The sequence below is a fragment of the Eucyclogobius newberryi genome, unplaced genomic scaffold (genome assembly GCF_026437365.1).
Source record: "Eucyclogobius newberryi isolate DKJ021-1_F unplaced genomic scaffold, fEucNew1.0.hap1 SCAF_20, whole genome shotgun sequence".
Taxonomy (NCBI): domain Eukaryota; kingdom Metazoa; phylum Chordata; class Actinopteri; order Gobiiformes; family Gobiidae; genus Eucyclogobius; species Eucyclogobius newberryi.
This window is the reverse complement of record NW_027315835.1, coordinates 8,236,213-8,257,317: the sequence shown is the minus strand read 5'-3', so window position 1 is coordinate 8,257,317 and position 21,105 is coordinate 8,236,213. Positions and strand designations below refer to the sequence as shown.

The 21,105-nt window shown below is 37.7% G+C and overlaps 1 protein-coding gene across 2 annotated transcripts in view; it reads right to left on the bottom strand.

Annotated features, from left to right (window-relative positions):
* Positions 1-21,105, bottom strand: part of mta3 (metastasis associated 1 family, member 3) — a 50,452-nt gene that overhangs the window by 11,848 nt on the left and 17,499 nt on the right. For both annotated transcript variants that reach the window (XM_072455803.1, XM_072455804.1), the window contains exons 7-14: positions 18,597-18,699; positions 13,573-13,672; positions 12,115-12,303; positions 8,116-8,190; positions 5,290-5,348; positions 4,810-4,937; positions 2,948-3,105; positions 2,453-2,675 (exon numbers count right to left, since the gene is read on the bottom strand). In XM_072455803.1, the coding sequence (XP_072311904.1) occupies positions 2,453-2,675; positions 2,948-3,105; positions 4,810-4,937; positions 5,290-5,348; positions 8,116-8,190; positions 12,115-12,303; positions 13,573-13,672; positions 18,597-18,699 (1,035 nt within the window). The remainder of the gene's footprint in view (positions 1-2,452; positions 2,676-2,947; positions 3,106-4,809; positions 4,938-5,289; positions 5,349-8,115; positions 8,191-12,114; positions 12,304-13,572; positions 13,673-18,596; positions 18,700-21,105) is intronic.

Here is a 21,105-nt window from a genome sequence, read left to right as displayed (position 1 = left end):
ATTTCTCGCAATCTTTTTGGCCAAGTTCAAGCTCAATTACTTGAATATTCATACAAGTCTAGGCAAAATATTCCCTCGCTCGTTTCGACCCAGCTAATACACAATGTTATGGCTGATCAGTGGTTTACAACACTTGTTAGAGAAGACAAAAGAGGAAAAGGAAGAAATGGACTTCTACAGCAGAGTTAGTGGGGTTCTGTTTCACAAGGCAACGTGGATCAGTGGAGATTAGTTATCATTTACCCCAAATAGGTAAAAAGTGTGAGTAATTTTAGCTGAATGATGAAATTTGAATATTGTTAATAGTAAAAACAATTTAAAAAAGCTGATTAAAAATAAAAATGAAAAAATACATGTTGTACACTTTTAAATAAGAGTATAAAGTGATATTTCTGTCCATTTGCGATTAAATTTAGAGACATTTTACAGTTTAAAGTCATGTTTTAACACATTTCTTTTGGATTTACATGATTTCTCTCTATATTTTAATAAAAAAAAAAAAAAAAAACCTCATTGTGATCCACGAGTTGTCAAATTGCGATAACCTTTGACCTTTTCTCACAGCGAGTCGTGGATAAAGGAACGTAAACGAAGACAAATCCAAAGCTTTATTGCCAGTTTCTTGTCGTTTTGAAGCCTTCATAATCATGCAGTATTCTATTAAAGACGCACGATGCAACTTTCCAGGTGGACGGAGACGCCATTGTTTTGCCCGTATTGTTCCGCACTATGGCTTTAAATGTGCGTATAATTGTGCTCGAGCGGAGTTTTCAAACGTTCAATCTGTTTTAGCGCAATACGAACATTAGCCCGTCCCTTCTGGAGCTAATCCCCTCAACTACAGTGTCAATAATGTTAATATCATATGTAGGAGATGCTAGCACATAAAAATACCTTACGCAAGAGTCTTTTATGAAGCTCACGCGCCACAGAATGGGCAGTGTGTCGTGAATGTTCATATTGTGCGCTTAGCTTGTGGCATAAAAATAAAAAAAAACACAGGGTAAACGGCTAATAGGGTAAAAGGTCATGTTTTTCAATTAACGGCTCCTTTCGATTGCGCTGTTGAGCGTTTCAATGCCATGACAACTCACAATGCACTGCTATCGCAACCGAGGAGCAGGGTTCCACGAGTTGTTTTTTTTTGCGGTACTGTGATTTTTTCCAATATAGATTTAAAATAAAAGTAAATCATAGCATTTTTTAAATCTAAATCTTCAGGATTATTTCCAGATTGTCATTTTGCGGATCAGTGACATGTTCAAGGACTGTTATTGCCCGCTTACATGTAATGAATGTGCTCTTGGCTAGCTAACGGTGGCTCACGGCTAATGCTAAACTTTATTCAAACGTAAAATATAAATAACCAAAAATTCAAATGAAAGACTAAATGATCGTTTTTATTTATAGACCACTTCTGATTGTCATTTTTACATGAATTATGCCTCAAAATTAGCATTAGCTTTAGCACTGACCCACAAACTAAACATAGAAGTGTCTAGAAGAGTCTTTTACATCCACCCGCAGCATGCTGTTCACTGCCTGATCTTTTAAAGTATTTTTTTTTATATTATTTGTTACTTGGAGTCAGCAAAACAGACAGAATTGTACAGGAAGTAGTGATGCTAACACTGAGCTAATTAGGTGCAGCATCAAATGTGATAGGCACTATTTGGTTGTTTTTATTACATTTTTGGACATAAAATTAAACTGTATAGAAGTAGTCTGTGAAAGCTCCAGCTCCAGTAGGCCTACTACAGTCGGCGTCTTAATGTGCAGTTTTACTTCAGATGCCCTCCCCAATGCAAAACTAACAAATATTTGGTTTGTGTCTTTGTTTCTGTGGTAAGAATTTAAACCAATAAGATGGCACAAAACAAACAGTGATCTTTATGCCTTTGTGAAACAGACCCGGATCTACAACACAGAACGTGAATCTGGTGAGAATCGTATGAACTAAACAGAGTGCAGTGTTTTATGGCTGTGATGATGGTTCTATGAGATGCTACAGTCGGTCTTTCCTCAGCCTCAACCCACAAGTCCATTCAAGTACAATTAAAGAGTCGATCTACGTCTCAAAACTCTCCGCAGTAACAGTCCGTTCAAGGCAATGATAGTCCCAAATCCTCCACCAGGGGGAGCAGTGCAAATCGAGCTTTATTCAAATACATTCTACGTCTCAGTGAAGCGCTGGCTCAGACTTAACTCTACGTGATCGGATGTGAATGGGTTTTATTTGTGCAACATTCAATGGATTTAACAAAAGAGTGAAAAAGGCACAAATGAAAAGATGGTCAAACTCAGGATGAGGACAGGCAGTCTTTATTGGAACTGGGGCGGGAGATACAAAAACAAAATAATAATATAACAATCATAAAAACAGACGGGCATGGCGTGAGGTGAGGTGTGTGTCCATGAGGCAGGAGTTAGGAGGAATTAAAGGAGCTCTTACACTCTGCCTTTACGGCCCCACAGTTAATGGGCACAAAGGGCCGGCGCGCTGCGCGGCGCAGCTTGATGATGTCACGACACATGTGCCGGGCCAGTTTGGTGAGGCGGGTGGCCTGCAGGAGGAACGCCTGCTTGGTCTTCATTGATGATTTGGGGCTGCCGCTGTTTCGCATCGGCACCATGTGATTGGACTGACGCGCCACGTGGCCCCGGGCACGCGGCTCCTACACACACACATACACATACGCACACATGGACACACACAAGCACACAAGCACAAAGAGAGAGGGAAGTGAGTGACAGACTACAGCAGAGCACACGTTTATATAGAATGACAGGTATGTGTTTAGCAGAAATGTGAGCATAAAAACTGATCAAGAAGCTCCACAAATCTGCCAGTTAGAGTTACCATATATATATAATATATATATATACACTGCGACAAAATCTTTGGAGTAAAATAATAAAAAAGCGGTGGTCTTGCCTTGACGCTTACATTTCCGGGCGGGGTGGGGGACGTCCGCTCCTCCGGCCCCTCGGCTCGGCTGGGCATCTTCAGGCCCCCGTACTTCTTCCAGTACATCCAGCAGGAGACGCAGAGGCGGCACTGCATGTTCGGAGGGCCCCACGAGTACCACTGTGCCGACTGCATCGCTGTGGAGACCCAGACTTTGATTAGAAGAACGACGCGTCCCCGAATCCCCGAGCTCGCCGGTCTCTGTCTCATCGCCGCGTTTTGTCTCTGGCTAAATTCATTTGTCTCCGGGTAAATTAATTCACAATTCACAGAGGCATTAAAATTTGGAAAACATGGCAGACTAAAGGGTCTTTGGGGATTTACAGACGTTTAGAAGACAATATGCTCCTCAAACCAGGTGTAATGTTATGTAAAAATAATACAGATGCGTACATGATCAAACTAGTTACATTAAAGAATTATATAAACGTATGAGAAGTTAATAGAGATTATGGTTTGAGGATGAATTTGATCATTTCCCAATTATTCAAATTTTACTGTTGCAATATTGGCTTTGGCAAAAAAAAGAAAAAAAATCCCCCAAAAATAATTTCCCGTCAGAGATAAATATTGGAAATTTTGTATTTCAACTTTTTCTTATGTTTATTGCTAGACAAATCAAATTTACTGGGCTTCATAAGTTGTAAATCTTTTTAATATCTGCTCACATTTTGGATGCTCTTTAGGACTGAAGGATTAATCGCAGTCGAATCAAAGTTTGAATCGCAAAGGCAACACAATATCCAGTTTTATTCTGCACATCCTGTACAAACATGTGATTCTTTTATTAGTTTGTCACGTCTTAAGTTGATTGCACACAGAGGCTTCTAGAACGTGCAGCAGCAGCAGCAGTGTTAAGAGTGCTGAAATTACTGGGTACAACTATAGAAAAGCAGGACGACGAGCAGCTAAGGGGAGGGCGGGGCCGAGTGCTGGAGAGTGCCAGCGGTCGTCCTGGAAACGCAGGTTGTGGCTCAAATGTATTGCACCTTTGCCTTGGTCTGATCCAGTGTGTCAAGTTACAATTTAAAGGAGCAGGCTCGATAGTCGCCGCAGTGAACATTGAAAACTCTTATTGATAAAGCTCAAAATTTGTTTTAAACCGTTTAGGAAGGTCCAATGTTGGGGAAGGGTCCAATGTTGGGGAAAGGTCCAATGTTGGGGAAAGGTCCAATGTTGGGGAAAGGTCCAATGTTGGGGAAAGGTCCAATGTTGGGAAGGTCCAATGTTGGGAAGGTCCAATGTTGGGGAAGGTCCAATGTTTGGGAAGGTCCAATGTTTGGGAAGGTCCAATGTTGGGAAGGTCCAATGTTGGGAAGGTCCAATGTTGGGGAAGGTCAAATGTCCCTTTGTGATTTTTGTAATTGACACTTCTACTATAAATGTTTGTGCAGTAGAAATACAAAAAAGAATCGATAAAAAGTCGACTTCTCAAATAATCGTTGGTTGCAGTCGTACAATGTCAAGGATGGATACGTGTTTGCAGCAGAATTACCCATAATGCACCATGTTGATGTAGAAATACAAATATGGCAGCACAGATTTGTTTTGTTGAAGAAATGCATGTTTAATTTCAAGCACTGCTCTTTTGATGGAGTAAGTTCATGGACCACTACTTTGTACTTTTATTGGAGTAATATTATAAGATTATTTAGCTCATTAATCCTTCTCTTGCACGTCTAAGTGAACCACTGCTTCACAGGAGCCACATTTACACCATCATCCGTCCTCGGCGTAGCATTAGTCTCACTGGAGCCTCTCATAGTCCCACCTCTGCTCATGATGATAAATACACCCTTCTATTCTCCGACTCGTGCCTGATGTGACGAGTGTGCACTTACAGTAGCAGCTCTCGCAGGCTCTTCCGCCACCGCCGCCGCCCGCCGTGTGGAAGGCCCCGGGGCCCGCGCCGTTCACCGTCGCCATTTTCCCGTTGGTCATAGAGATCTGGTTTGGGTTTGGTTTGTTACTGTGACACAGGAGAAGAAACTGCACGCGTTACACAATCATCAATCAACTGTGCGACACCGATCTGTCATTGTACTTCATATTGTGTATAAATGAAAACTTTTATTAAATCGTGAACTAAAAATAAAGTGTCATTACAAACAATAGACTTATATATTTGAGGAACGAGTTGGTCAATTCTCCATTTAGTCGTACTTTCTGTAGGTTTTATGATGAAACTATCAATGAAACTAACACATATTCAGATGATGTCACTTTGTACTTTGATAATACAGTATATACAATATTTGAAGGAAAATATATGTGCACATACAGGCAGTATTTTTCACCTTGTACGAAAGAAAGGTACTTACTATGTGGGAATATAGACCTGCTTGAGTTTGCTTTCTGCCTCCGCCGCCTTCAGTCTTTTCTGCAACAAACAAACAGTTAATTAAAAAACGATATTTCAGAATGACAGATGAAGGCACGAGAAAGGACACAAGCACTTTCTCCATTTCAAGAGCGTTTAAAAACATCACAAATCTACTAAACTGATTTAGTATAGAGAAGCGTTCTGTCGTAATAGTTTTAGAAATTTTGTGAACAAGTTGTACTTTTCTTTCACCCGTTTGGACAATAAACTGTGTTGGAACATGATTGAGGGCGACAGAAAACCAAATGAATATAAAAACTGCATTAGTAAAACAGTAAATGGTCACATGTATGTAGCTCAAGGACACAGCAGCAGAATACACTGAGCGAGAATCGAACCGGAGACTAAATGCATTAATGTCAAGATAAAAGGTCAAACGTTATACTAAAAAGGGTCAATAATGATTCAGAAACAACAACAAAAAAAAACAAACAAAAAAACTTTAGACAATCGTATGTCATTTTCATTTTTTGAATACATTATAAAAATAAAAAAACAGAACAAGTGGAAAATAGTATGTAAATTTCCAACACTAAATAATAGTTTCTTAAATCAAGGTCAATTTATGTTCCAATTTGAATCTTAAAAATAAAATAAAATTGGTTTGAATAAGTCTATTTAAATACTAGTTTAAGTATAAATTAGTATCGGGGTATTGATTTTTTTTGACAAAAACAAATGGATTGAATGTTAAACAACTTTTATTTTCAAGACGACATTAAAATGAGGTTTTAAATGTGCATATTCCTGTGTATTCTTAAATCGGGACTAAAACTACACAGCATTTCATTCAAAGAACAAGTCTAAATGTAACTTAACCTGTTACCATCCACCTATATATATATATATATATATATATATATATATATATATATATATATATATATATATATATATATATATATATATATATAGCTATATATATATATAGCTATATATATAGCTATATATATATATAGCTATATATATAGCTATATATATATATATAGCTATATATATATATATAGCTATATATATATAGCTATATATATATATATAGCTATATATATATATATATATATATATATATATATATAGCTATATATATATAGCTATATAGCTATATATAGCTATATATAGCTATATATATATATAGCTATATAGCTATATAGCTATATAGCTATATATATATATAGCTATATATATATAGCTATATATATATATAGCTATATATATATAGCTATATATATATATAGCTATATATATATAGCTATATATATAGCTATATATATATATATAGCTATATATATATATATATATATATATAGCTATATATATATATATATATATAGCTATATATAGCTATATATATATATATAGCTATATATAGCTATATATATATATATAGCTATATATATAGCTATATATATATATATATATATATATATATATAGCTATATATATATAGCTATATATATATATATAGCTATATATAGCTATATATATATATATATATATAGCTATATATATATATATAGCTATATATATAGCTATATATATATATATATATATATATATATATAGCTATATATATATATATATATAGCTATATATATATATATATATATATATATATATATATAGCTATATATATATATATATATAGCTATATATATATATATATAGCTATATATATATATATAGCTATATATATATATATATATATATATATATATAGCTATATATATATATATAGCTATATATATATATATATAGCTATATATATATATAGCTATATATATAGCTATATATATATATATATAGCTAGCTATATATATATATATAGCTATATATATAGCTATATATATATAGCTATATATATATATATAGCTATATATATATAGCTATATATATATATATATATAGCTATATATATATAGCTATATATATATATATATATATATATCTATATATATAGCTATATATATATATATATATATATAGCTATATATATATATATATATAGCTATCTATATATATATATCTATATATATATAGCTATATATATATATATAGATATATAGCTATATATATATATATATAGATATATAGCTATATATATATAGCTATATATATATAGCTATATATATATATATAGCTATATATATCTAGCTATATCTATATATATCTATATATATAGCTATATAGCTATATATATATATAGCTATATATATATATAGCTATATATATATATAGCTATATATATATATAGCTATATATATAGCTATATATAGCTATATATATATATAGCTATATATATATATAGCTATATATAGCTATATATATAGATAGCTATATATATAGATAGCTATATATATATATAGCTATATATATATATAGCTATATATATATATAGCTATATATATATATAGCTATAGCTATATATATATATATATATATATATATATATATATATATATATATATATATATATATATATATATATATATATATATATATATATATATATATATATATATATATATATATATATATATATATATATATATATATATATATACCAGGGTTTCTCAGGAGAGTCGTCTTCGGCTGGTTTTCTGCCCAGAGACAGCAGGGGGCGACGAGGAACACGTCAAACACCCCAAAAATACATATTTAACCATCACAGGGACTTAACAAAGACGTTCAATAAGGTGAAAATGTGACTCAGTTCTGCTTTAAAATGTGTTGAGTTGAACAGTTGCGTGTCCGTTGGGCGCCTCACCTGTTGTACGTATCTGTCGGTGGTCTTCCACATGTAGTAGTACTCTATGATACTGGTCAGGGACTTCCAGGGCAGCTGCGCACCACCAAATATGGACAAAAACACAAAACAGAAGAGACAGAGAGAAGGCGTCAGATTCATATTTCACATTTTTACCATTGTGGGAATGAAAGTCCTGTGTAAATGTGCGAGGAGCCCTGGCCCCGACTGGACCATGTGCTTCACGGACACAGAGCGACACAAAAGTTAAAAGTTTGAACAGATATTGGTCAATAATAGAGATGCAAATGAACCAAATATAAAAAGAAAAGAAAAGAAAAGCAGACACAAATAAGCAAGATCAAAAATAAAATTGCTTGCAAGGGATCTTTGCATAACTTGAATAATTGCAGCCGTCGTTTTGTTTTGAGATTATTCCAAGTATTGAAGTACAAAAGTGCACTCTTTGCTTCACCATCTCCACAATAAACCTCAAGTCATTTTCACATAGTAATAATAATTAGTATTTAATTTACCGTAGATTACGCCAATTCTGAAATAATTACCAAAATAGTGATTTTACTCTTTAAAATCCCATCAAAATGTGGCGTGACTCAGTGGCCATTTCAAAAGTCTGTTGACAGACCTGGCACGTGTTGCTATGGAAACAGTCGAAACTGACAGGTTGAAATTACAGCCGTCAAAGATAATGAGTCGAGACGAGAGTGAAGTCTGTCGTCTGACGATGACATAGACGTGAGTCACCGATTGTAAATACTGTACTTTTCAGGCTAAACAGAACGACACGCTCACGACACAAAGAAAATACAACTTGTACAAATACGGGCCGCACCTGTCAATAAAGCGCAGGTGCATTTTGAAGCTTAAAATATAGAAAACATGATACTTCCACTGACTTCTTCTACAGTCTGTCAAACGCTTGTGCTTCCTGCTAGAGCACCCCCTGGTGGCCGTTTGCATGTTACAATCTATCAATTGGATGCACTGTTGTATCGGACGCAGGGTTCAAATATGGGGAAAATGATGCAAATGAAAAGTACCATAAACAGACAAAGACTTCAAATATAAATTACTGCTTCACTGACATTAACTTCAGGTCCTCTTTTAAAAACATAAATCTCCTCTTTGGTCTTTCCCTCGAATAAACATATTGAAAATCCCTCCTCCTGCTCCTCTGTACCAAAAAATATACATATTTAAATCAGGTAAACGCCAGAACTAAACCAGGTCTAAGTTATAAACTCAGAAGACAAAAAAAGACATATTTGTAACTAATTGCACCAAAAAAGGTAAAATCTGGATTAAACGAGGACTAAACTAGGTCTAATATATCAACAAAACTAATGGTCAAACTTTAGGCCAGGATTTCAAATCAAGACTAAACAGACAGAACCAAACCAGGACAACCTTATAACTAAAACTAAACCAGGCCTAAACCAGGACAACATTATAACTAAAACTAAACAAGGTCTAAACCAGGACAACATTACAACTAAACAAACTAAACCAGGTTCAATTAAACTTTGAGAACCTGACTTCATAACTTTAAACACATTTATAGTTTATTCAGTTACGTAATAAACTCCCGTCGTCCATCTATTCCTGCACCGCGGTAAATCCAATCATTAATAATAAATATTTACGGGCTCCTGCTGCGAGCGTTTATGGTCTGAACGACTTCACCAGCCTCTGAAGACCCAAAGCCGGGGCGTCGGCTCTGAAAATGGAGCTTCACTGGGGATTTGAAAAGGTTACGATTGTCGGCTCAGGGAAGACGGATCTCAAGAGAGTTCAAAGTGGATATTTGTGCGGAAATAAAATGACCACACAAGCTGCAATTACTTCTGATTCACGTCGACTGAACTGTGAATCTGCCGCCGGCTCGTCTCCACGGAGATGTTCCAGCTTCGCCCAAAATGTCCCGCAATATCAAATATATCTGGCATTTACTCTGTTACATGCAGGGCCGCCTCTCCACAGATCCGGTCACTTCGCCTGACGGCTCAATGTCCGTCTCCATGGAGATAAATAAACTAGATCGTTCCAATGCACGGCAATCAATGTAAGAGTTATCATCTCCATGGAGACGAGAAGGGGCGTGGCATCCGACGGGAAAGCTACATTGCGCATCATTAAATCCATTTATTTTTCCGTTTATTTCCAAAATGGCAGCTTATTTTCTGCTCGAGAGATTTTTTCTTGAAACGAGTCAAAGCGTCACCAAAGTCCCGACGAGCATGTGACACCACCAGGGCACGTTACGGGTCAGATCTGTGCGGAGGAGAGCCCACTCATAGCAAGAATGTAACGCGAGGGTGTTTTAAAGTGAGAAAGCACGTCGAGTTTAATGATCGCGAGGTTATTTTGATGGAAAAACAGCACAGAAAAGTCGTATTGCCGTCAAATATCCGTCTTCCGCCCCGACAACTGTCAATAGTTTTCAGTCAATGTTTATTTTACCCAAAGTTCTACGCGAGACGAAGACATTTTTGAGATTATCCGAGCGGGACAAAGGCTCCGACACGTTTCCCTGCAGATGCTTTGTGTCTCGTTCTCGCACGTCAAAACGCATAAAACATTGCGCTTTGTTCGACTCTTTTGTTCAGGTTCTGACAGACTTTTCGGGAGCCACCAGTCGACAGCTTTGACTTCTGCGTCAAAACAGAACAACAAAACTAGAATCGATCAAAAGTCGCCTTTGAACACAAGATTTATTGTCTACCTTTGTCATTGTAAGCACAAACCAAGCGTGATGTATAAAGATGCATCACTTCTTATCATTTCAATTTACTGCTTTAATATTTGGAAGATTTATTATGCTTTTTTTATGGTATTTAGTAATAAACTACCACATCATTAGATCTTCATGTCACATTTTGTTAATTTTAAACTGCAATATTGATTTTTTAAAAAGCTGTAAGTAGCGTTTGTGTTGTATTTTTGTGTTCATGCATACGCAACAGATTTTAATGCTACGTTTATGACCCAGAGCTTACATTTTGTGAATCATTTGAAATGTAGAGATGTGGGCGGGGATAGGGGGTAAGTGAACGCGGATTCTCATTCAGAATTACTCAAATAGGCTTGCATCAACTTGTCACTGTCGATTTAAAAGTGAATAAGGCAAGAATAAAACAACCCTACGTACTTCTGTCACTTCCATAAACCCTTTAAAACAACAAATACTCATTCATTTTATATTGTATGACCAACCCGTAACACGTTAAAGTTCTCATATTAAGACTTTTGTGAGCTTTAAACCTTCTATAGGTGTCGATTCTACCTCAAAACAATCCGCAAAGTGTTGTTTCTTTCATCCATGCGTTTATTGGATTGAATCATTTATAGATTAAACAGGAACTATAGCTAAATGTGGCCCCTTTAACCTCAAGATGAACTGTCTGGCTGCTGTCGTGTCCTGACCTACATTTCAAACGAGCGGCGGTGACGGCTCGAGACCCCCGGGACGATCGGACATGGACGGCTCGGCGGCAGAACGGAAAAGGCACGGGAACGGGCCAAACTGACAAAATAGTCTAGCGTTTGTAGCCTGGATACAAGCGAAGTATTCTCACACACACACGGCAGAACCAAGAACTATGAAGAAGAAAGTCCCTACGCTGCCCTTAAGTCAGAGGAACCTGTCCGATTTTCAGAGAGTAACAAGCAACCAAATCTTATAAAACAAAGCCCAAAACAGACCTCAGCCCCACAAAAAAGCTAACAAAACTTAGCAACTAGCCGCAGCTGAAAGAGTTCTATTAAGATGTGCATATTTTACATTATTAATGCCTTTAAAATGTGTATTAAATGTTGATTTACTGACAGAAAGGTGATGGTCAGGATCAAGCTCAAAACATAAGCAACTTCCCACTATAATAAGCCCAGTTGCTATGAAGAAGCGGCCTTGACAACAGTCTTACATTAGCATCTGTCCAGGCGCTTCCTTTGAGCACAACGCCGTCTGCTCCGGTCTTTAAAAACAGAAGGAGCACTCACAAAGTCTTGTCGGATGTCGTTGAAGTCTTTGCCGTACTTCTCCAGCGCCTCCTCGAACATGGCGGCCTCGGAGGCGCTCCACTCCTCCATCTCGTCTCGACAGAGGACGGGTCCCCCCGCCGGCACCAGCACGCTCAGCGCGCTCGAGAGGTCGTAGTTGTGGCGGTGGAGCGTGTCCATCGCGTGGAACTGCGCAGGGGAAATTTGGAAATGTTCAGCACAGATGGTGAAATAATGGCTTTTGGGTTGAGCTTGGCTTTTGTATTTTGTGTTGTATTGCGTTGCTGTATTTTTCGGACTAGAAGTCACAATTTTTTTCATAGTTTTGGCCGGTTGTACCAATAGTTATGATTACACTCGACTTATGATATGATTTGTTATTTTCACACTTGCAACTGCATTTCATACTCCAGTTGGTGCAACGTATGTTTTTTTCTTCTCTATTATGCATTTTTTGCTGGTGCGACTTATACTCGGGTGCGACTTATACTCGGGTGCGACTTATACTCGGGTGCGACTTATACTCGGGTGCGACTTATACTCGGGTGCGACTTATACTCGGGTGCGACTTATACTCGGGTGCGACTTATACTCGGGTGCGACTTATACTCGGGTGCGACTTATACTCGGGTGCGACTTATATCCTAATAGTCCGGTGCAACTTATAGTCCCGAAAATACAGTATTTTGATGAAAAGACTAAAACAAGACACACGAGAGGAAATAAATACTGTAGTTTGTAAGAAAAAAAAGGAAGCGTTTAACTTAATTGTTCCATTTGTACCAATATGTCAATTTTCCAATTAGGGCGAGTAACCAAATTCCAATCAAAAGTTTAAAAATGTAAATTAAATGGAGACTTTTTACTCTACAGCCAGCTCTTTGTTTAAAGTATGTGGTTTGGAAGAATAAATGTTCATGTGAAATCAACGTAAAAGCCCATATTTATTTGTTTTAATTTCTAAAAAGTAGAGTTTTTTTGGGTGCCATGGGGATCAGGGATGAGTAACAAGTGACCCAAACCCCACCAAAAATAAATGAATAAAATGAGCAACTATTTAAACGCTGTGCTGCGGAATGTGATGTGCATATTTGAATGGCACATTTAACATTCTTTGAGGATTTAACACATTAATTGATGGTATTTTAGTCATTGCTGGGTCTGTTATAGTAAAACAGAAGTGAAAAATGCTAAAAAAAATACACTCTTTTATGATGTAAAAGGAGCAAGCACAACCTTCAACTATGACTTTACAAAAACATGAAGCCCAAAGTCGCTATAAAGAAGCAGACTTGGCAACACTGATGCTCAAACACAGATACTTTTCTTACTTTAAACAAAAACAACAGATAATTATGAACTCTCAAAAGAATGCGACGAAAAAAAAAATCAATGCTAAAATCCGGGCTAAAATCAAAACAAAGAGCTCGTTAGTGAGTGAAAAGCGGTGCGTCTTACCAGCGTGATGTCTCTGGAGGCCGCGGCGGCGCTCATGTGTAAACTGGGCTGTCTGACCGAGCTGCTGCAGTCCAGAGCCCGAGCGAACGTGCCCACCGCCCTGAAAGACCCAAACACACACCTTTAATTTCATCATTCAACTACTACGACTACAGATGCAAGAACCGCTTCAGGACACGTTTGTGGAGCGCTAAACCGAACGGGGCGAATGGGTTGTAGACGGCGACGTTTAAGCCGGCGTCAGGATTACGCTCGAAATGTCTAGACGGGGGAAAACTGGACAGAAACGTTTCGATGCTGAGGAATGAACTGCACTCTATTGTGATGGATATAATTAAAGCTCTAGTTCTGATAAAGCTTAAAATCGTTCTAAAACTCGATTACGCAGGCTTTTAGATAGAGACCCCCGTCTTCCCGTGTTTTGGACGGGGTATTTTAAAATGTGGACGGGCATTTTATTAATAAATCTTAGAGAAAAAAAAGGGATTATTGTCATTAAATTGGGCCGGGAAGCGTTTGACAGTAGTCCGCCATTACAGTTTACGCGTGAAAATTGCATGCTGCGCGCTGATTGGTCGACGAAATTTGTGTGCTCGGCTCTGATTGGCTGCCGAGCCGTGGTCCGGAGAGTGCCGAAGCGACTCGTTTTTTCGCCTAGTCGACCCACGTGGTGTTTTCAAATCCTATCTAAAAGCCTGGTGACCCGTTTTTAGCGTGGATAATCGTTCAAATGAGTACTGCGCCTTTTGCACCGCTTTAAGTATCAATTAGTTTGTGGTTTCCGAGACTTTTCGATGATTGGATGACCGATATAAATAGTAACGGTTACAGGCAGCGCTGTAATGATTAAACGAAATAATTCTGACTATTAAAATAATCGTTTGAGGCACTTAAGAGTGTTTCAAGTATTCCAGTGTAGAAATGTCAATTAAAAGGCGATACCGAAACGAATAATGAAAATCGATACTCATTTGAGCGAGTATCGATACCAAAACGAGCACTTTAAACGCAACACAATTGAACAGTGAGCAGTTTTAGAAGGAGCTTGAGCGGTTTGTTTATTGTCTAAAACTTTGACCCAACCAAGGGCATTTTTAGTTATCGCTGTGGTATCGAGGATTGCTTAATTTATTTATTAAAAATGTACCGTGCAACTGCGTTTATTCAAGGTGAATTTAAACTAAAAAAGGCATTCTTAAGTGTGTGCGCCTCTCAAATAGAGCAGTAAACCAACTATTATTGCAGTACTTGGTTTTTTACAATGTACGTGACTTTTCAAATTAATCTTCAACCAAACAAAAGGTTATAATAATAAGGTGACCGAAGGCGTCTACGCGGATAAATAAAGTGTATTATTGGAGTGAATCCCTGACATTTTGATTTGATAATGCCACCGTCTGTTCGCAAGAGTCTGCACAGCCCAGAAAACTATTACCATTATCCAACTATGAAGACGGTAAATTATTTTAGTGGATCTCAGTCTCCAAATTCATTTCAAAATCCAATAAAACATATTCATAGCCGGCGATTTTGATTCTTCCGATTGCTTTTGTAGCTTGCATTTATCCACAGACATCGTGTGGTTTTTGAGTGAACCTCTCCGAACGCACAAGAGTCAATAATATATGTAAAGTAATGCAAACATATTCACAAATGTCCGCAGTTTGCCTGGCTGTATTATTAAGAGCCAAAAACGTTGTCTGTTGTATATTTTCATCGCTTTAAAGCCAAGAAAATCAAGGTAACCAAATGTGCGGCGCGCGTTTACTTAAGAAAGTGGAGTGTGTCAAAGGGGCAGAGCAAATTACTTTGAATATGAAGTAAAAAAAATAATAATTACCGGTAGCTTCTCAGAAAGTGGCAGGGGAAAATTTGCATACTGAGAGTTAAAAATGAGGCATGACCAGGTCTTTGCTCCACCAGGATTTGTCAATGTCCAATTTAAATGTTACAACAATTGTACTTGTTCGATTGACAATAATAATAAATATAGCCGCAAGCGGCAATGATCGGCCCTCGCCACGCCACGCCGCCGCCGCCACGCCGCAAGAGGGGGCGCTAACGCGCCCCAATTGTCCTTTTATTACGCCTACTGCTGAATCTGTGACGCTGTCACATCTTCTCCCCTTTGTTTCACCATCAAAAAGCTATTTTATTTTGAATTCTTGGCAAAATGTGCGGCTTTGCCGCACAGACACCGTGACTCTTTGAATAAAAATGTGGATAACTTTTGATGGTCCACACCTGAAGATGAGTCTCACCAAATTTCAGGTTAATAGGGCTGACGCCCTAAGAGGAGTTTGTGAAAGTCTAAAGTGTAAACATGTTCTGGCGATTTCCCCATTGGAATAACATGGAAGGTTTCGGTCATCGTTACGGCAAAGCCATAAAAATTATGACATGGGTCTCATTGACTTTTTTGATAAAGATGCCAAAATTGAGTTGTGTGTCAAATTTCATTTAATTTTGCAAAACTAAATATTTAACCTCCATATAAAATCTGTAGGGGGCGCTGTGGCTCCAAATTAATTTATTTCACTTCAAGTAGGTTTAGGGCAAAGAGTTTAACAACTGATTCTAATTTGACACAATTCGGACTTTATCTGCGCAAACGGCAGAAATGTTAAATTTGGGAGATTTCTGAAATTCTTGCTACAGTTTGCGGCTTCGCCGCACAGAGACCGTGACAGGTATCAATGTAATTTGGATAACTTTTGATGTCCCACTCCTCAGTAGCATTTTCACCAAATTTCAGCTTTTTAGGGCCAACGCCCTGGGAGGAGTTCGTAAAAGTACGACGTTTGGAAAAACTCCGAAGTCATGTTTAGCCATTTTTGAAGCAATATGGCCGACATTTGGTTGGGCGGACGGCGTTGCCGTAATAATATTTTTTACTTCTCTTGTCACCATCTACCTCTGCGCCAAATTTCATGATTCTACGATCAGATTTTTTTTTGGGTCATTTCCCATCTCTCAATGCATTTTTGGTACATTTGGGGGCGCTGACGCGCCAATTTTTTTTAATTTTAGAAAAGGGAAATAGCCAGAATGTAGAGAGGCACGATTTTTAGAGGTGTGCAAATTTTTGTGACTTTTCGTCAATGTTCACTGGGTGAAAAATAGGGGGGTTGGTCCCGAGAAGAAAGAAGAAAGAATAATATTCCGATGCGAAAACAATGTTTCCCATTTTTCAAATATCATAAACTATACATTTTCGGAAAGCGCTCGCGCTTTCCTACCTCATGGTGTGGGTCCCTGGTCACTGACGGGTACTTTCGTTAATTTTGAGTGGGCTCCGCCCACTTTGTGTTTTTGGCCCTCTATACAGTAATAATGTTCAATTTTTGCATTACATGCTTATATGCACGGAACATGCAAGAGATGGGGAACGTATTCGTGAGCTACTTAGCGCAAATGAGTGCTTTATATGGGGATGACGACAATGTAAAATGCTCGTTTAGTGCGCACTTTTGCACGGCCTTCGCCCGTTTACAACGGTAATGTTCCATTTTCCTACTACTAATTAGTATGCACGGGGCGTGCATGAGTGAAGGAGTGCGTTAGTGAGTGTTTGGAAGTGGGCGAGCGCTTTGCGCTCGATTTCGTGCGCACTACGTGCGCACTTTCGCAGCCGTGATTCGCACGGCCTTACGAGATTAATAGGCCTCTCGCCAGCTTGTGGCGCTCGGGCCTAATAATGAAATACATTTAAAAAAATAAAAACAATTCCTCAATGAAGATTTCCTCCATTTTGGGGTTATTGTGCCTATAATATTTGATCTAACCGTATTAGGCTTAAACAAAATCTATGTTTTCTTTAGCAATATGATTAAAAATAAATAAACTCAACTCTGAATACACGTTAAAATGTTTAATATAAGTGAAAACCAGAACTCGCTCATTTTAAACTCAGCTCCACATTTACCGTATTTTCCGGACTGTAAGTCGCACCTTTTTTCATAGTTTTGGCCGGGGTGCTTATATTTATACTTAAACTTGTACTCCGAAGCGACTTGTGATATTTTTTTGTTATTTTCACTCTTGCAACTGCATTTCATACTCCAGTACAACTTGTATGTTTTTTCTTCTTGATTATGCATTTTTTGGCTGGTGCGACTTATACACCGGAAAATACGGCATCGCTCACTTGTCCGATTAATCGCAGGAATGAGTTTATCACGTTTCACAAAGATGCAAGTAACGGAAACGGCGAACTAAAAGCGGGACAAACTAACGACGAGTCAAAGGATTATTTAGACGTGCGGATTAGCAGAAAGTGGAAATACTACAAATATACGTGTTGATCCAGAAGCCTCCGCGGGCGTTTGAAAGTGAATAATCGTTTGAACAATCGCGATTATAGTTACGCCCAAAATAATTGTGACTATTACATTTTCTACAATGGAGCGCGTTCAGTTTGTTTTATCATAAATGGCACCTCTGAAATAAAAGAGCGGTGCACGTTTTGTGACTCGCTTTGTGCTCTTTATAAATGAAGAATTTTATAAATGAAGAACTATATAAATGAATAACTTTATAAATGAAGAACTATATAAATGAGGCACCAGTGAGAATGAGTGTTTTTCAAGCCATTTACTAAGCAATAAAAACACCTGTCAATTTAAAATAATCGTTTTTAGGCACATTTCGTTTTAAAAAGGTGATACCAAACCTAATATCGAACCTAGATACTCATTTGAGCGAGTATCGATACCAGAACAAGCACTTTACGCTTTATAAATGAGGCCCCAGTGAGAATGCATGTTTTTTCAAGCCATTTTCTATTTCTAAGCAATAAAAACACCTTTAAGGTAAAAGTACAGACAAAGGTATGCTGTGGAACATTCTAAAGCAGTATAATATCCATGGAAACGAGCAGAACTTCCATGAAAAGTTAAGCAGTGCCCTTTAAACTAGAGTACACAGCAAATATCTTTTGGAAAACCACTAATACTTCAAATATTTCAGAATTCCAGGTGTAAACAAAGGAAAGACACACAGTAAGAAGCTGCTCTGATACAGACCGTGCCACCACCAGGAATTGGTCGATCTGTTTGTTGGTGAGGGGACACTCGGGGTCCCACAGCTTCTCTTCCAGTTTTGACTGGTCCCGGTCGTCCTCCTCACCTGAAGAACGAGAAGAACGAAAAGTTTTAAGCACTTTTCAAACACGCCACACACAATTCACACGATGTGGATAATAAACTGAATTATTACGACAAAGAGACGATTCATAAACTCCCAAAAGATTTCAGACACATTTTTGCCAGGTTTATGCCAGGATAAACGTACACAACTAGAATGCATGTTTTTCTCTAGTTCTCATATAGTTCTGCCATATTTTGCCATAGTTGCAACAATGAAATTTCCCCATGTGTGGACAATAAAGGATTATCTTATCTTATATGTTTAATTACATAAAGTTTAATGTCATACTGTGGAGCATTCCAGCAATAATATCATCATGGAGACAAAGCAGGGTGCGCGCCAATAATCGATAATCGTGATTATTCAGGTCACAAAATGATCGTAAGAACCAAAAACTAACAATCGTGACAATTTTAGAAGCAAAATTGAGTCTGTTTAGTCCAATCTATCGGCCAAAAAATAGACTTAAATGTAAATAACATTTATATCTGGCTGTTTTTGTCATTTAACGTTATTTCGCCTTTAAGAAAGTTCAGTTTTGTAAAGCCGGTGACAAACTTGAGGAGCAGTCACAAGTTAAACCACGGGAATGAAAGAACTGTTCAAATGTCAAGTCTCAATAATCGTGAATAATCATTAAATCGTGATGTTTTTTCTCACAATACTCTCAAGATAAGATTTGATATTGTGACATCTCTACTGCTCTACTGTTTGTATGAATGAGAAGTAACACAAATCTCAGTCAAGAATCTGCTCATAAAAAATACATTTAGAATGACAAGTTTTTATTCTTTAACTGCCAAAGCTTGAAAAGTCTAAAAAAGGCAGAACAATACATCGCACAAATAATAATATAACGGCAAGATCCGTTTCAGTTTTTAAATAAAAACTTTCACTCGAAATTAGCCTCGATTTAAGGCTTATTTATGCCCAATTTTCTTGTTTTGTCTTGAAAACGTTTGACTAATACATTAAAAACACATTCATTTCTTATAACTGAATCGTGCAGCTTTAATTTTCCATGTTTTTAAGAGGGGAAAGACATTACGCACTACAGCTTTATCAAGAATATCTAGACTGGGGAAGAAAAGTAATGAACTCCTTCACAATCTCCAAGGAGTTTTTAAACATTTACTTTAATAGAAGTGTTTCCAAACATCTGAATAATTATATTTGGGCACAATCTTCTCCCTTTCATCTCCTTTATTTCTGTCTCTTTCAATTCTTTGCTCATCTTTCTCTCTGAGCAACGTCACGATGATTTATCACCAACGTGTCACCGTGGCGACGGCTTCAGAACTGAGCCTGTCAAACTTCTGAAAACCAATGACTCGGCCTCATTGAACAAGGACAAAACCACGAGTAAACAGATCTAAACGGGATCAAACCAGGGCTAAAGCAGGGCTAAAGCGGAGCTTAAGCAGAGGTAAAGTAAAGGACTAAAGCAGAGCCAAAACAGGGCAAAAACAGGGCTAAAGCAGAGTTACAGTAAAGGACTAAAGCAGGACTAAAGCAGGGCTGAAGCGGAGCTAAAGCGGAGCTAAAAACGGAGATAAAGCGGAGATAAAACAGGGCTAAAGCAGGGTTACAGTAAAGGACTAAGGCAGGACTAAAGCAGAGCTAAAGCAGGACTAAAGCAGGAATAAAGCAGGGCTAAAGCAGAGGTAAAGTAAAGGACTAAAGCATGGCTAAAGCAGAGATAAAGCGGAGATAAAGCGGAGATAAAGCGGAGATAAAGCGGAGATAAAGCAGGGCTAAAGCCTAGCTAAAGCAGGGCTAAAGCAGGGCTACAGTAAAGGACTAAAGCAGGACTAAAGCAGAGCTAAAGCAGGACTAAAGCAGGACTAAAGCGGAGCTAAAGCAGAGGTAAAGTAAAGGACTAAAGCAGGGCAAAAGCAGGGCTAAAGCGGAGCTAAAGCAGGGCTAAAGCAGAGCAAAAACAGGGCTAAAGCAGGGTTACAGTAAAGGACTAAAGCAGGACTAAAGCAGGACTAAAGCAGGACTAAAGCAGGACTAAAGCAGGAATAAAGCAAGGCTAAACCAAGATTTAAAGCCAGACTAAATTAGGAGTTCAACGTGGCAACTAAAGGTTTGTCGGTGTTATTCCCCGACGTACTTTTACCGGAAAAACTCTGCAACGTAAATCGACAGCACAACTGATTAAAAGGTGTTTTAATTAGCTTCAGTGGCGAAATGTAAACAGAAAGTAGTTCCTCTGTTGCTGTGGCGACTGTGCGGAGCTTAGCTAGTTTGTTTGCTAATGACAGTTGGAGATTTAGGACGCTACAACTGCCGCACAAGTATTTCCTTCAACAAACTGACTCTAAGACATCTTATTAAAGGAGAGAAAGAAGACCATTTCAACTGTGTGCGATCACAAACTCT